At 34.2% G+C, this 15572-nt stretch overlaps 1 protein-coding gene across 1 annotated transcript in view; it reads right to left on the bottom strand.

Annotated features, from left to right (window-relative positions):
• The window catches only part of LOC145292793 (atrial natriuretic peptide receptor 1-like), a 372037-nt gene that overhangs the window by 321242 nt on the left and 35223 nt on the right, over positions 1 to 15572 (bottom strand). The window contains exons 6-8 of the mRNA XM_080138832.1: positions 14871 to 14962; positions 5873 to 6017; positions 8 to 92 (exon numbers count right to left, since the gene is read on the bottom strand). Of these exons, the coding sequence (XP_079994958.1) occupies positions 8 to 92; positions 5873 to 6017; positions 14871 to 14962 (322 nt within the window). The remainder of the gene's footprint in view (positions 1 to 7; positions 93 to 5872; positions 6018 to 14870; positions 14963 to 15572) is intronic.

Consider the following 15572-nt stretch of genomic DNA (forward strand, 5'->3'; position numbering starts at 1 on the left):
TTCTGACCTGTTGACAAAAAGACCAATGATCATTCCGAAAAGTCCGATGAAACACAGTACCAATAATGCGATGACGTAACTTGGAAGGCTTTCTGCGGCGAAAAAGAAAAATAAGGTCATAACACTAATAAATATGAGTCTATTTATAAAGCTGAATGTTTTTATGGAAATCACTCTAGACACGGCATGAAGCTACTTGGTGTAAGGAGATAAAAAATGGACAAAAACTAACCATATATAATTATTAGATGAAGTCTTGTTTTTCGGTTTATATAATTTTGAGTTTACCCATTTTAAAATGAATTGTTCCAAAATCTAAAACACTACAAGTCCTATTAGTATGAATTTATCTATTTAAAAAAGAAATGAGATCTCCGATCAGCAAAAATTTGCATTTGTGAATAATCTGTTGTGCTTAAGGTAAGATCATTTTACTTTACCCATTTTGAAATGAATTGTTCTAAAATCTAAAACAGTATAAGTAATATTAATATGAGTTTATCTATTAAAAAGATAAGGTCTCTGATCAGCAAAAAAATTTGGATTGGTGAGCTATAGAGAGGGGAGTTTAAAAATACAGGTGTTATATACACCTTTTAATCCCTTCTATTTTGTTTTCCATGCCCGCAGGCAACGCTGGGTAGCCATGCTAGTATGAAACATTTGTGTCTTTCAAATACGACATAAGACGAAGTACTGTTGTTACATCTAGGGGAGATGCCGCTTAAGGTGCCCTTTCTCGCGTTGACAGATTATAAGACTGATTTAGACATCTAGTGGGATGTGGGTCCCTTTTTCTTCTTCCATGCAGTCTCTTTCACACAGAAGATACGTAATTATCAATTTTAGAATATGTGTTGATAAAAACCAGCTGATAATGCTACAAAATTGTGATCGATTTATATGTTAATTAATAACCTTTGTTAGTTAATTATAAATTAAAGAAAGAAAACATACCTTTCTTCTTTGAAATAAAACTCATACGGAAAGTCATATCAACGGTTGACAAAAGAAAATAAATCAATTAACACTTAACATGTTTTAGCCTCACACACATACAGACGCAGAGAACACGTCTGTTTATTCACATAACGACACACACGAAGAGAGAGAGAGAGCACACGTCATACACTTGCTTTTCTAACCATTCAAAGGGAGATAACTCCGAGTTACTAAACGCTTAAATTACACGTGAGCATAAAGCAGACGTGTTAGATATATGTGTCTGGCCGGTGATCATATTGGGGAGAGACGGGTACATATATACAATGGTGATGAGGGAGAGATAGAAGACATTTATACAGTTCTGAAGTGTTTCTTATAACATATATTGCGAGGAGAGAGGGGTGATCAGTTTTTTTTAACACAGGGGGGACAGCCATTACTTATGATGGAGAGGGGGACACATTACTTGGATGGGTTATACAAAGTTCATTAAAGATGATTACAAATTACCTTTAATTGTTGAATGACGACACGAAGACGACAGTTACAAAAATATGACAGTCGAATGATGATGATGTCAAAGAATTCAAAGTTGATCTACATGATTAAACGTTCTCCCTTCGCTTCTAAAGGGACTCTCCTCTGATTATGTCAGCTCTGTCCCCCCGACTCTGCTGACTCCGATCCGGACTCTGCTGCCTGACTGCCCCTTATCCTCGACTGACTAGCTCCTATATTGAGAAATTCCTTTTCTGCTATGACGTCATGTATGGTTTCAAAACGTGATCGACTCACATTGCCTAAACATACGTGGTTCGGCACATGTTCCCGAACCATTTCTGCAGACAAAGAATTCTCAGTAACCTATTTTTCAACCTAACCTATTTTCAATATATTTCTAAATTGCATTGTTCATTATTTTCTAGCTGACCTTATTTTAATTCAGTTTTCATAAAAAGAACTGAACAATTAAATTCTTTTTACAAACAAACGCATTTAAACTATTTTATATGAAATTGAACAATGCGAAATTCTAACATTCTATTTTCTGACTCTATTTCTGAACCTTGCTTACAAGGTTCGAATCTCGGTCTATCCTAATCTGATTTTACACTTATCTAAAGTTCGTCTTACAAGAAAAGAGAACCCTTTTTTTTTGTAACACTAGGGGAGAAACTCCAAGTTACCTAAGCCCTTAAATCACTGAAAAATAAGCAGAAATCTGGAGCTGTTAAAGGGAGACAGCTCCTACAACTTTCACAGCATTAAAAATATGATTGTAGTTAAAAATCTATCTCACATTGATACTTCCAACACGATTTTATCAAAAGATCTGATTTTTAAATCAACTTGGCACAAAAACAAAATTTCCGCAGTACAAGTATACTCTGAAGCAGTTGTAAAAATGAAGACAACATTCAATAAGTGAAAAATCGTCTAATCAGAGTTTAAACATTTCTTAACTTTTCACACACTGTTTAGAGTAACAATGATTTTGATTGATTTATGTGGAGTACTGTTGCTTTATTTGGATGGTGAATCTATGTCCCATTTGAGGGTTCGTGGTAAGGTTCAGAAGTATAACCGTAATTATTTTTTTCTTCTCTGCGCCCCCTTTCTCATGCACACACATATGTGATGTTGCTAGTCTCAGGCTCTTATATGCTGTATATTTCGGCGTATAAGGCGACCCTCAGATAAGGCGAGGTACAAAATCGGAGCAAATTCTAGTAAATTTATTATATATTGGTTGTATAAGACGACGGCTAAATCACGAAACCATGTTTGTTTAGCCTAGACTAGAGATTGCAACACCCGGTATCTTATGAAATCTGGTTTTTAAAGGTGATTTTTTTTCAAGTTTAAGGGTCGTCTTATACGCCGAAATATATGGTATATAAATGGCATGTATTTTTCAAAATGAAGGGTCGTCTTATACGCCGAAATATATGGTATATTAATGGCATGTATTCTTCAAAAATAAGGGTCGTCTTATACGCCGAAGTATATGGTATATTAATGGCATGTATTCTCCAAAATTAAGGGTCGTCTTATACGCCGAAATATATGGTATATTAATGGCATGTATTCTTCAAAATGAAGGGTCGTCTTATACGCCGAAATATATGGTATATTAATGGCATATATTCTCCAAAATGAAGGGTCGTCTTATACGCCGAAATATATGGTATATTAATGGCATGTATTCTTCAAAATTAAGGGTCGTCTTATACGCCGAAATATGTGGTATACTAATGGCATGTATTCTTCAAAATTAAGGGTCGTCTTATACGCCGAAATATGTGGTATACTAAGAGTCGTCTTATACGCTGAAATATATATTATTTGTTGCATTAATATTATGGCATGTATTCTTCAAAATTAACTGATTCCTTTCCTGAAGTCCATTTGATCCGTTGGTCTAATGACGTTCGCTGATTTGCTATTCATATACCTCGTTATAATTTAATTTCCTATTTCAGTAGCTTCTTTCCAGTAATTTCAGGCTTGACTGTTTTCCTTCCACCTTGATCTTTTTCAAAAAAACATGGTTCAATAGCACCCCCCCTGTCTCTGCAATAATCACCTTTCGTTCTTGTTAGCTCCTTACGTCAAATGGCTCCATGCCTTGTCTGGGGCGATTTCCATAAAAAAAGATGATTACACTTTAAAAATTCTCTTTTTGTAATCATTACTCATTCAGACCAAAACTCCATTAATACTATTTAACCCACATATAACTATAGCGATAAATACAGTAGAAAGAGAGAAAGAAAGAAAGAAAGAAAGAAAGAAAGAGAGCAAACAAAAAACGTAATGTGTCTTGTTTTTCTTTTTTCTTTTTTATAGTTGACTGACTTTACAAACTAACTTCTCATTCAAACAATCTAATCGGACTCAACAAGTCACATATTTTTTTTAGGGTGGAAAGATACTGCACCTTTATCAATGTTTTAATCATAGTCATTTGTTTTCCCAGTTTTGCATATGAATTACAAAATATCTTATATTCCCCAAAACCACTGGCCTTGATGAAGGGGGAGACTAAAACTTGCTGCTATGGTTTCAAATGATCTGAAATAACAGCAAGAGGAGATTTGATTCCAAATATTTCTCATGTTATATCTTCCCTCTTTGATTTTCATACATAAAGTAAATTTCACAGTGTATAATTATTATTTGATACTGGAGATATTCATAATCGCACCCTATTTCCAAAAGACGGGAGATATAAAATAATGAGAGGTTTTGTGGACATCTATATGTACACACTCCACTTGCCACTGGTATTTGACAATGTTGACTCAGTAGAGGTGTAGTTTGAGATTGTGCACCTCTTGCCACAAAAATTTAATGCGCATGCACCTCTCGGTGGATCTCCATAGTCTGTCAAGCTTGAAGGAGCCTTTTTTTTTTTTTTGCTGCGACAAAACTGCAAGAACACTTATCCCAGGACAAGTAAAATGAATTCGCCAAATTAAACAGTTTTTCACCACTTTGAGGTCTTCTTAACTCTTTGAACCATGACCCAATTAAACAATAATCAGTCAAAAAAGACAATAGTCGATTAACAGAATTATTTGATAACGTATTATTAGAATGCCGAAATATCGGCCATGTCTTTTTATCTCTGTTGCTAGGGCCGATACATCGACCGTGCAGGATTGGAAGGGTTGATAACTAAAAGGGTACTATGCTGAAATAATAACGTTATTATTTAGAAGCCCGCTCTTAACACACGTCCCTTTTCCTTCCCTTATTAACGATTTTGTATTTTCATTTAACAATTTAACCCTTTAACCCGGACCCAAACACGCAATAATTAACCAAAAAGACAATAGACAATTAGCAAAATTATTTGACGACGTGTTATTAGAAGGTCGAAATAGCGGCCATATCGTCTTTTAGCTATGTTTCTAGGGCTGATATATTAGCTATATTTAGCTATGTTTCTAGGGCTGATATATTAGCTATATTTAGCTATGTTTCTAGGGCTGATATATTAGCTATATTTAGCTATGTTTCTAGGGCCGATATATCGGCTTGCAGAGTTGAAAGGGTTAAACGATCCAAATCAAGATAAAATGAGTTAAAATCTGTATTCCAAAATCAATTAGATAATTCATAATTTTAGAAAATGTCTGAACTTAGAGGCTTAAGCTTAAAATGTCTTAAGAACAAATTGGAATTCAGGGAATCTTGCTTAATTGGTTTTAATGACTATAAGTCATATTCTATAAAAATCTAAAATATGTGATTTTTCGAATGTGATGTTGTGGCAATATTATGCATCCTAAAACACTTTAAAATTCTCCAAAGAAGCTGCAAACGCGACAATTACTTATATACCTGTTATTAAGATCGCACAAAAATTGGAGATATCTGAATTTTTATGAAGGACTTTCAGCTTATCTTTGTTCCTTTTGCATAAAACCAAATGTAACCTCAGTCAGAGGTTTTCCTTCGGTAACAAAGTCAACAGACTCTGAGCTATTATTGAGATGGTGCGTTTCCTGTTGACTGATGGATGCTTTTAGTCCTGTGCAATTCTAGGGTGTTCACACTCCTACGCTTTACTTTATCTGATAAAGTATTAGATTATTACTAATCGCCTAAAGCACCCCTGCCAGGGAATGCCGACGGGGCTGCCCAGGCTTTTTTAATGGCCAGAATGCTCTTTTACTATGGCGCTGACTTTTCAAATCCTACTTTCTGACCACACATCATCTCGTCGTGGAAGAAGATAACAAAAATAAGTAATTACTAAAATAACCCACATTACTCACCCTTATGCTTAACAGACATGTTCCAAAAGTCATAATGATCGGTTAATTAGTTTAGGGGTGAATCCCATACTTAAAAAAATATATAAACATAGACACACACGTAAGTTTTTAAAGACAGAGATTATATTGGATAGAATTACCAGCTTTAATACAAATTGCTTTCTCTCCTCTAAATCCACATCGAGGCTCGTTCGGTGGTGGCCTTCCATAGTTCCCTGGCCAATGGACTTCCACATTCGGAACCGGGTCATAATATGGCTTGTCGCCTAAGTAATTGGCGACGACCTATAAGTCAGAAATAGCACAAGTGAATTATGAAAATGACAAATATACGATTCAAAAGACTTAGTCAAGTAACCTCTCCGCCACACGGAGAACTTTAAGTTATTATCTTTTATATAATTAGAAATGTTCTTATATATATATATATATATATATATATATATATATATATATATATATATATATATATATATATATATATATATATATATATATGGGGGGAATATGTTGGGTTTTTTTTTAATATTTCATTTCTTTTATTTGTACCAATCCTTAATTCATATATATATATATATATATATATATATATATATATATATATATATATATATATATATGGGGGTGGGGAATTATATATATATATATATATATATATATATATATATATATATATATATATGGGGGTGGGGAATATGTTGAGGTTTTTTTTAATATTTAATTTATTTTATTTGTACCAATCCTTAATTCATGAAGCTCAAAAAGCATATAACAAAAAAATGACAAAAGTCTATATTCCAAATTTCAAGATGTTGGCCATCTTACAATTTATTCCTTTAAGTACGTTGATGGTGCTGTCAAGGATTGTACATGTCAATGTACTTAAAAGAATGAATTGTAAGATGGTCAACATCTTGAAATTTGGAATATTGACTAGCCGCATTGAAGAGCTGTGATGCAACGAAACAGTATGTTTGTGAATGACTACAAATTCTCCTTATCTTGGGTTGAACATTTTGGGGAACGACATAACAAATTATCTCTAGCGTATAATGCAATGTTTTTTGTGTAGACAAATAGAGCTTAAGCCTTTGAACAATCTTTGAAAATTGTAATTTCGCGTACCCATCTTAGCAGCAGACAAATAGAGTAACGGTTAGAAGCTGTCAAGTTTCAATCCTGGGTTGAGATAGTTACTAGTCTAGCCACACTGAAGATAAATATGCATGAATCACGTACCGAAGTAAAGCCTAGTCAGTACTAAACTGGGTGACTATATGCTTTCCGCATTGTTTCCAGTCGTCCCGGATTTCTCTTTGTCACTGTTCTCAAAGCAGTGTCGATTCAAAACAGGTGTGGTTTACAACACTTGCCTCACAATTACACGCGCAACTGTTATATGTTATCTTTCGACTGAACGGGGCGTTGCGTTAAAAATGTTTACTTATGTTTAGTACTGTGACATATATTATGTTTAGCACTGTTACATATATTATGTTTAGCACTGTTACATATATTATGTTTAGCACTGTTATATAGCAGGGAATGATACATGGAAGAAGAATTATGCTTCATACCGTCCACTACACTGACACAATAAGACGATTAAAACATACCTAATTTTTCTTCTTTGTGAAACACAAGAGAAGGACTTTATTCAGTGTTTTCTGCTACGTGTGTCCATGCTGTGTTTGTCTAGCCTCGCTTCCCGGCCTTTTTGGAACACGTCTGCACACTTTAGTGACCAAACTCAAAATCTCTGCTCTAATCTTTTTTTAACCTGTCAGTTCCGGTGACGTAGCTGATTACAGGACACGTCGCCTTAATGTGACCTCCGGTCACCTACTTAAATGTGGCGTGAACAGTGTATCTTACCAATTATTGTTTTGGATTTATAAATGCTTATGTTTATAGCAAACTACAGCTAAATCTATAAACACATCACTTAACTATTTACATAATTAACTTTCAGCTAAACTTATTTTACCAAAACAATATTTCTATTCTTAGCCTAGCAAGGTCACTGGTATTGTCCACTTACCACTGAATAGATAGATAGATCGATCGATCGATATATATATATATATATATATATATATAGAGAGAGAGAGAGAGAGAGAGAGAGAGAGAGAGAGAATAGAAAATTAACATTTTAAACCCTGATATTATCTAACAGCATTAAGGCATTTTAACTAACTATTTTGTTTTTATTTTCAGTAGTAAAAAGGGGAAACAATCCAAATTTTAAATCTTTTTAAATATATATATATATATATATATATATATATATATATATATATATATATATATATATTCCAGGTAGAAAGACATCCAAAATTTAAGAATAATTTAATTTCAACAAGGGTCTTTGAGAGTACTCAATCAAAGAGAGCAAATTATATATTTTTATTCTTTTTGTATTTTAATTCTTCTTGCTGATAGAAATCAACTACGATTGAAACGGTCTGCACATCGTACCAAGATATGACTGTACATAAATAATATATATATATATATATATATATATATATATATATATATATATATATATAAACTCAATAAGGATTTCTTATTCAACAATGTCTGATTTAGCACAAAGAATCTTAACATCTAATAACAAAAAAATTAAATCAGCCCAAAAAATCCCTTTCCCAATTAAACCAAAAACTAACTGTAATTGTAATAACAAACATCTTTGCCCACTCAATAATGATTGCATCCCACGCAATCCTCCCATAACAGACACTAATATTTTATCTTCAAGTTATCCTTCTTCCCATCCTCCATCTGATATAGTTACTAATCCAATATACCACTCGAGCAGTCCCTTCATCTACAATCATACAACTAGCAATAATAATAATAATAATAATAATAATAATAATAATAATAATGAGAATGATAATATTTCTCCTAACAGCCATCATAACACTAACAACACTCATTATCCCCTCCAAAACAGTCCTCGTACAATCATTGTCCCACCCTTTGTTGAACAAAATGAACAAAATTCAAGCTATTTCCCTAATACAAATCAGCAAATTAATATTAATTTCAGACCTCGAGCTTTTAATAAAGTGCATAATATATCGGCACTACTTCAACATTAATTAAGAAAAGAATATCGACCCACCTTTTTTCTTTTAACAACCATAATTCTAATAATAACCAAGGAACTTCTCTAACCACTTTAATTAAAAAACTTAATTCTAATAGTACCCCCTTCTCAATAAAATGGACTATCATAAAAATGTTAAGTCTTATACTCCTGGCTCTAAGTCATGTCGCCTCTGCACAACCGAAGCTATAACTATAATTACTTTCCCTCAAAGTAACGATATAATAAATTCTAAAAACGAACTGATCTCTTTCTGTAAACATAAGTCCAAATTTAATTATGGTAATTTTGAAATTAAATAGCTATTATTTTAACCTTTCATATATATATAATTTTTCTTTAACATTATCGTTTTTACATACTTTCCTAATACTTTATAACTTAATAATCCTTTATTTTAATTCTTTATTTCTTCTTTGTTTGGCCGGGCTTTTATCTGCAAATTTCCGTTTTAGTGTTTAAATATTCCTATCTATCAAATATATTAATTTATCTATACATTCATACTCTGAATGTATATTTACTTATATTTTACTATATGTATTTACTTACATATTTCTTGCTTTATCCGGAATTTGCAGATACCGACCATCCTCTCCCCTTAAAATTTTTTAGTGTCTTTTAATAACTCCTGCTGATATTTTCTTAAGTAATAACCTGTACATTTCAGTTGACCTCTTTTTGCCCTATATTCTTGGCGCCTTTTAACGTCATCTTGTCTGGGTCATTTTGACATTTTATTTTCTATTTTATATTTTATTCAATCATCATTCAATCTTTTTTTCTTCACTCATTTTTTCTCTCTTCTTCTTCACTCATTTTTCTTAATTACACCTTGTCTCGGCAGCCGAGTTTAACGCATATCTTATTTTTCTTTTAATAATATTATTGGAATTCTTTCCTCTTTTCCTTGTACCTATTTGTGAATTATTCCACGGATTTTGGCCTTTTGGATTATTTTGGACCATCTTCCAATTACGCGATTTCCTTGGATTTTACTTGTGCGAATGGAAATTTAGCTAACTTTCTTGGATTTACATTCTTGGATTTTACCGTCATTGGATACTTTACCTTTCACCAGACTATCCATTCACGTGAAATCACCTTTTTCTTCGCCATATTCTCTCTGCTTCACTTTTTTATCAAGTAAGATCTTTGACTAACTTGCAGTTTCATCAAATACTTTTGCAAGCAAAATTCGATCCCGCAATTTGCTAATTCCTACCCTCTGATGAGAAGGAAAGTATTTCTTCGAAACTTTTTTTTTTTACATAGGCATCACCACATTATCAAGGCCAAGAGGCCACTCAAGGATAAGGGTTAAAGAGTGTACTGTAGAAATTGGACAATATAGTAATCATTAGTAATGAAAATTTGGTAAATTTGATAACTTATATGGAACGGCTCATCAAGAACTTATTTACGTTAGACTTGAAGACAACCATATTGTAGTCAGCCGGAAAGCAGGAAAACGGAAGACAATTCCACAGGCGTGCAGTTCTAAGAAAGAAGCTTTGTTCATGGAATCTACGTTTAGGTTTAGGCACAGATAAAGAGTGGGGGGAATTATTGATAGTGTTTACAGCTAGACGAGTGTTTCTTGTGAAAGTTTGGCGAGGGGGGACCATAGATTGAAGCTCAGTCGAACACTTTCCATGAAAATAACGATACATCAGAGACAAACTCGCAACATTTCTTCTGTGAGATAGAGGTTGCAAGGAAGAGAAAAGGACATCTCCTACGAGGCTACGAAGTCTATTTTGAACTCTATCAAGGCAGGCCAAGTCCTTTCTAGCAGCTCCTGCCCAGATGTGGCAACAGTATTCCATCCTTGGACGTACCTGGCTCTTATATAGATAGAGAATAGCATCAGCAGTGAGATATCTACCGGATCGATAGAAAGATCCCACCATTTTTCCAGGGGCCTTGGCAACAGATTTGATGTACGTGTTCCATTTAAGATCAGGAGTAATGGTCAAGCCAAGAAGCTTGTCAAAACTTGAGGCCTCCTGAAGACGAGAGCCATTCATTTCAATTGATGCCAGATGTGGATCAGAATGTTGATGATGTAAAGAGAGAAGCTTGGTTTTAGATGCATTAAAAGTAACCAGCCACTCCTTACCCCATTGTACTACGTGCTCAAGATCAGAGGAGAGAGAATTGGAGAGAACTTGGTCGTTTACTGTCTTAGATGTGCTACCATAAATGGTAGTGTCGTCAACATAGATGTCTACAAATGATGTAAGGATGTGATTTGGAAGATCATTAATAAAGATCAGGAAAAGAGTTGGGCCCAGGATGGATCCCTGAGGAACACCGGCATTAATACTGTGAGCTTCTGATTTTTGCCCCTCAACTACTACTCTTATGAACCTATCAGAAAGAAATGATTTAATAATTGAGAAGACATTTCCAGCAATACCATAGCTAGAGATCTTATGAAGTAAACCTTCATGCCATACCCTATCAAAGGCCTTAGATATGTCAAGAGCAATGGTTGCCTCCGTCGAGAGATTTGCTAATCCTATGAGATATAACTGTAAGCACATCTGCTGTAGATCTAGCAGAACGGAAACCATATTTAGTGTCTCTAAGAAGGTTATTTTTGTTGAGATGGTTGATTACCTCTGTATTTAACACAGATTCCAGCAACTTACTCATGACGCACAGGAGACTTATTGGCCTGCACTGAGAGGGGATGAGCGATCACCTGAATTCTTAAATACAGGGCATACTGATGAAATTTTCAAGGGAGATGGGAAACTATTCTCCTTAAGACAACGTTTAAACAGTTTTGTAAGTATGGGCGATAGTTCAGGTTGAAGTTTTTTGAGTACTATAATTGGAATACCGTCAGGGCCAGTTGCTTTACTGGAATCAAGGTTTTTGATTAGCAAGGCAACATCACGTACAGATATACGTATATCACATAGCGTGTTTTCTGATACAGGAGGAAATATTGGGGGTTGGCAGCCTTGATCGCAAAGGGTAGAGTTAGCTGAAAAGTTCTTGACAAAGAGTTTGGCTTTGTCTGATGCTGACGAGATTAGCTCAGGTCCATTGATAATAGTTGGGATGGAGCACACGCTTCTGTTCAGGATTCTGTTTGCTATTTGCCAAAACTGGTGGGAACCAAGCCGCTGCTCAGGTACTTTGGACTTAACAGATTGAGCATACAACTCTCTTGCATTCTTTATTACTTTCTTACAATGGTTGCTGGCAGTCCTGAAAGCGGCTTTAGTTTTCATACATCTATTACGTTGGAAACAGTGGAAAAAGTGATTTCTGTGCGCAATGGCAGCAGCACATGCTGGAGAGAACCATGGCTGGCTGTTAGGTTTTTGCTGAAACTTTTTAGAGGGTATGAAACGGTCAATACCAACAATTAACCATTCCGTCAGGTCTAATACTATAGAGGACACATCCTTTTTAAACATGGAATGCAGAGGTAGATCAGATATAAGTGTACGGAAGCTATCCCAGTCAGCCTTAGTGTATCGATATACTGTACGATGGAGAGGTACGTCTGGGGACTTATTACATTTCATTTTTATCTTAATTGATACAACAGAGTGGTCGGAAGATCCAAGAGGCGACAGAACAGAAACTGAACATAGTTCAGGGCAAGTTGTGAGAAAAAGGTCTAGTAGGCTCGCATACTGGCCGTCATTGTCGGGCGCACGAGTGGGTTCCTGAACAATCTGAGTGAGGTCATAGGCAATGGAGAAATCATGACAGAACCTCCCCTCATCATCGGTCTTGTTAGAGTGGGTCAACCATTCGACGTTGTGAACATTGAAGTCACCACATACGTGAATGTTAGCTGAAGGATAAGCAGATAGGACTTGGTCAATTTTCTCAGATATGCTTTGAAAGATAGTAACTCCGCTGTTATGGGGGCGATAGAGAGTAAATATAAATGCCGTAGTGTGAGCTAAAGCAACCCGGAAGCACATATAGGGTAAGTTAGGATCTTCCCTGGAGATGTCCCTACCACATGGAAAGTTATCCCTTATATAGGCACATATTCCATGCCCATGGCGATCTTGGAGGTCAGATTTAGAAGTTAAGTTAGAGTATCCTTTAATTGCGAACTCTTCTAGGGAAATAGCCTCTCCAATGCCAGTTTCACTTAAAAATAAAAGGTCTGGTTTAGTCTCCTGTAATTGGGTTTCAACCTCTGGAAGGTTAGAACGTAGACCCCTGATGTTGGAGAAGGAGACATGGTAGTAGGGGTCTACGTTCGAAGTTGGAGAACCGGGTTTAATCGTGTATTTTTTCTTGAAACTTGTCATGATGAATTTTTGGAATTTGTGGACTAGGTCATCAGATTTACTTAGAGAAGGACAGAGAGGGGAAACTAAGAGAGAAAAAGAAACGAAGAATTTTTTTTTTATTTGTAGCTAATGATAAGGTAAAGCCGTAACAATTACCCACTAGTATGGTATCGAGAGGCCCCACCAGAAGCTACTGCATGGTCCAGAATCCATTCACCAAATGGCAATACAGCAGCTCCAATACTTTGCACCTGCTGATAGGACAGCCTCCTTGGTGGTTAATCCAAGGTTCGGGTCCCTGACTATCAGGTGGATAACGTCAGTCCAGACAAAACGTTTACCTCCAGCACCCTTACTAGTGACATGGCTACAAGGATAGACATAGAAACAGAACATTTCCGCCATCTCTGCCAACTGTTCGCGCAAAATACTGCCAACCTAGAAAACAGATTTTTCTTCTCCCTTTGTCAGAAAAATCACTCATTAAAAAATGAGGACTGAGGGACAAATAAGAAGAAGCGAGAGTAACAGGAGCTGCCGATAACGCACCCACAATGCGTTTTCTACTCTCCATGTATTAAGGACTATCCACTTAATTAGTGCTTCCTTTTCAAATCAAATATGTTTTTAACTCTTTTTCAAAGTGCGTTTTAACATGTTTAACATGTTTTGTTAACTATTTGCCCACACACACACACACACACATATATATATATATATATATATATATATATATATATATATATATATATATATATATATATATATATATATAATTTCTCCGGAACATGGGCGTATTCAATTTTAATTTATTTAATGAAATATATGCTTTAAAGAATCTACCAAAATTTAAAGGAAACTCATACTTTAAATATTTACTTAGTTTAAATAAAAACAATTTCATAAATATCGCACAGATATTCTAAAAGTATTGTTATAATTCTCAAGAGTTATTTTATTAAAGAAATTTATCTTTAAAAAATATTCATTATCTAAATTTCGCAAATAACATTATTGAAAAACCCACACCTGCAAACATTTTACATCTAAATAATTACATTTTCTTAAAGAAATTTATATTAAAAGTAAACATTCCATTTATTTCATAATATTCTAAACCGAATGTTATAATTTATTTGCACATTTAAAAAAAAAAAATTTAATATATATTTATTTTGAAATAGTGTTATTTGATGTGGATTTAGATTTGGACCAGGAAAGACAACTCGGAACACGGTACAGGTTTTAAAGATAGATTGAAAAAGGAACAAGTCACAGAGGCTAATTTGTCAGTTGAATAGCAGTAAAGTCCCATATCGACGAGGGTACTTGATTCTCGATTAATCTAGTACTTGGAAGAGTCCATCAATGGGTATGTAACGGTCCTATAATATTAGTCATATAGTTTTTTTTATTATTATTTATTTATTTAAATCAATTCAATAAATATTTTGGTAAGTAATGTTTTCTGTTGTTTTACTAATTACCGGAAAAGTTTAACTTTAATATCATTACATTTTGGATTGTCTCCGCTTTTTCCAACTAGACCGCTTTCTAAAATGAAAACAAAAAATACTTCTGGTTAATTAAAGTGGCCTAGTGCCTTATGTTTAAAAGAATTTTTTAATTGAATTTAACATTCGGTAGTTCGATCATATATAATAATAAAATTGTAAGACAAGGTATCGGCTGTGCTGACTTTTCAAAATTTTCGCCCATGGAATGGTTTCACGGGATACTTACTTGAAATTGTCCAGTTGCAGGGTTCATATCCATTATGGAGAAACTGGTCAAGCGGTCTCCATTATCATCGACTATCACTTTCCCGGTAATTCCTGGAATGAAATGTAAATATTTTCTAAACTATCCGTCCTAGGAACAGTGACGTGGTCATTTTTAAATGTATAAATTAGTAAGTTTAATTATATATATATATATATATATATATAATAACTACTTAATTTATTTACATAAAATTAATATACGAAAGTATAGATTTATGCGTAAACTTTAAGTATTTACTTCAAAAGTGCTCAATACGTAGGTAGAGCTAGTTGGTAAGTTATAAAATGTATATGGCGATTAAGCTACACTGAATATTCCGCGTTTCATCCACTTTAGGATTCTTCAGGCTTATGCGCCATATACATTTTATAACTTACTATATATATATATATATATATATATATATATATATATATATATATATATATATATATATATATTAGTGATGTGACCATTCCAATATTTATTCCGATTCCGATAAAATTACCGATTCTCTTCTAAATTTCCGATTCCGATCCCAATAACAAAAGCACCCGAAAAAAACACAGCCACAGCATACGAGTACTATAGACCCCCGCCGTCCCTATCGAAAGAGTTCGTTAAATGACCTCGATTTAATTTCGTTTATATAGAAATGTTTCGATATTTGGAGATTCATTT

This window comes from Euprymna scolopes, chromosome 14, assembly GCF_053919585.1.
Source record: "Euprymna scolopes isolate OS-2025 chromosome 14, ASM5391958v1, whole genome shotgun sequence".
Lineage (NCBI taxonomy): Eukaryota > Metazoa > Mollusca > Cephalopoda > Sepiida > Sepiolidae > Euprymna > Euprymna scolopes.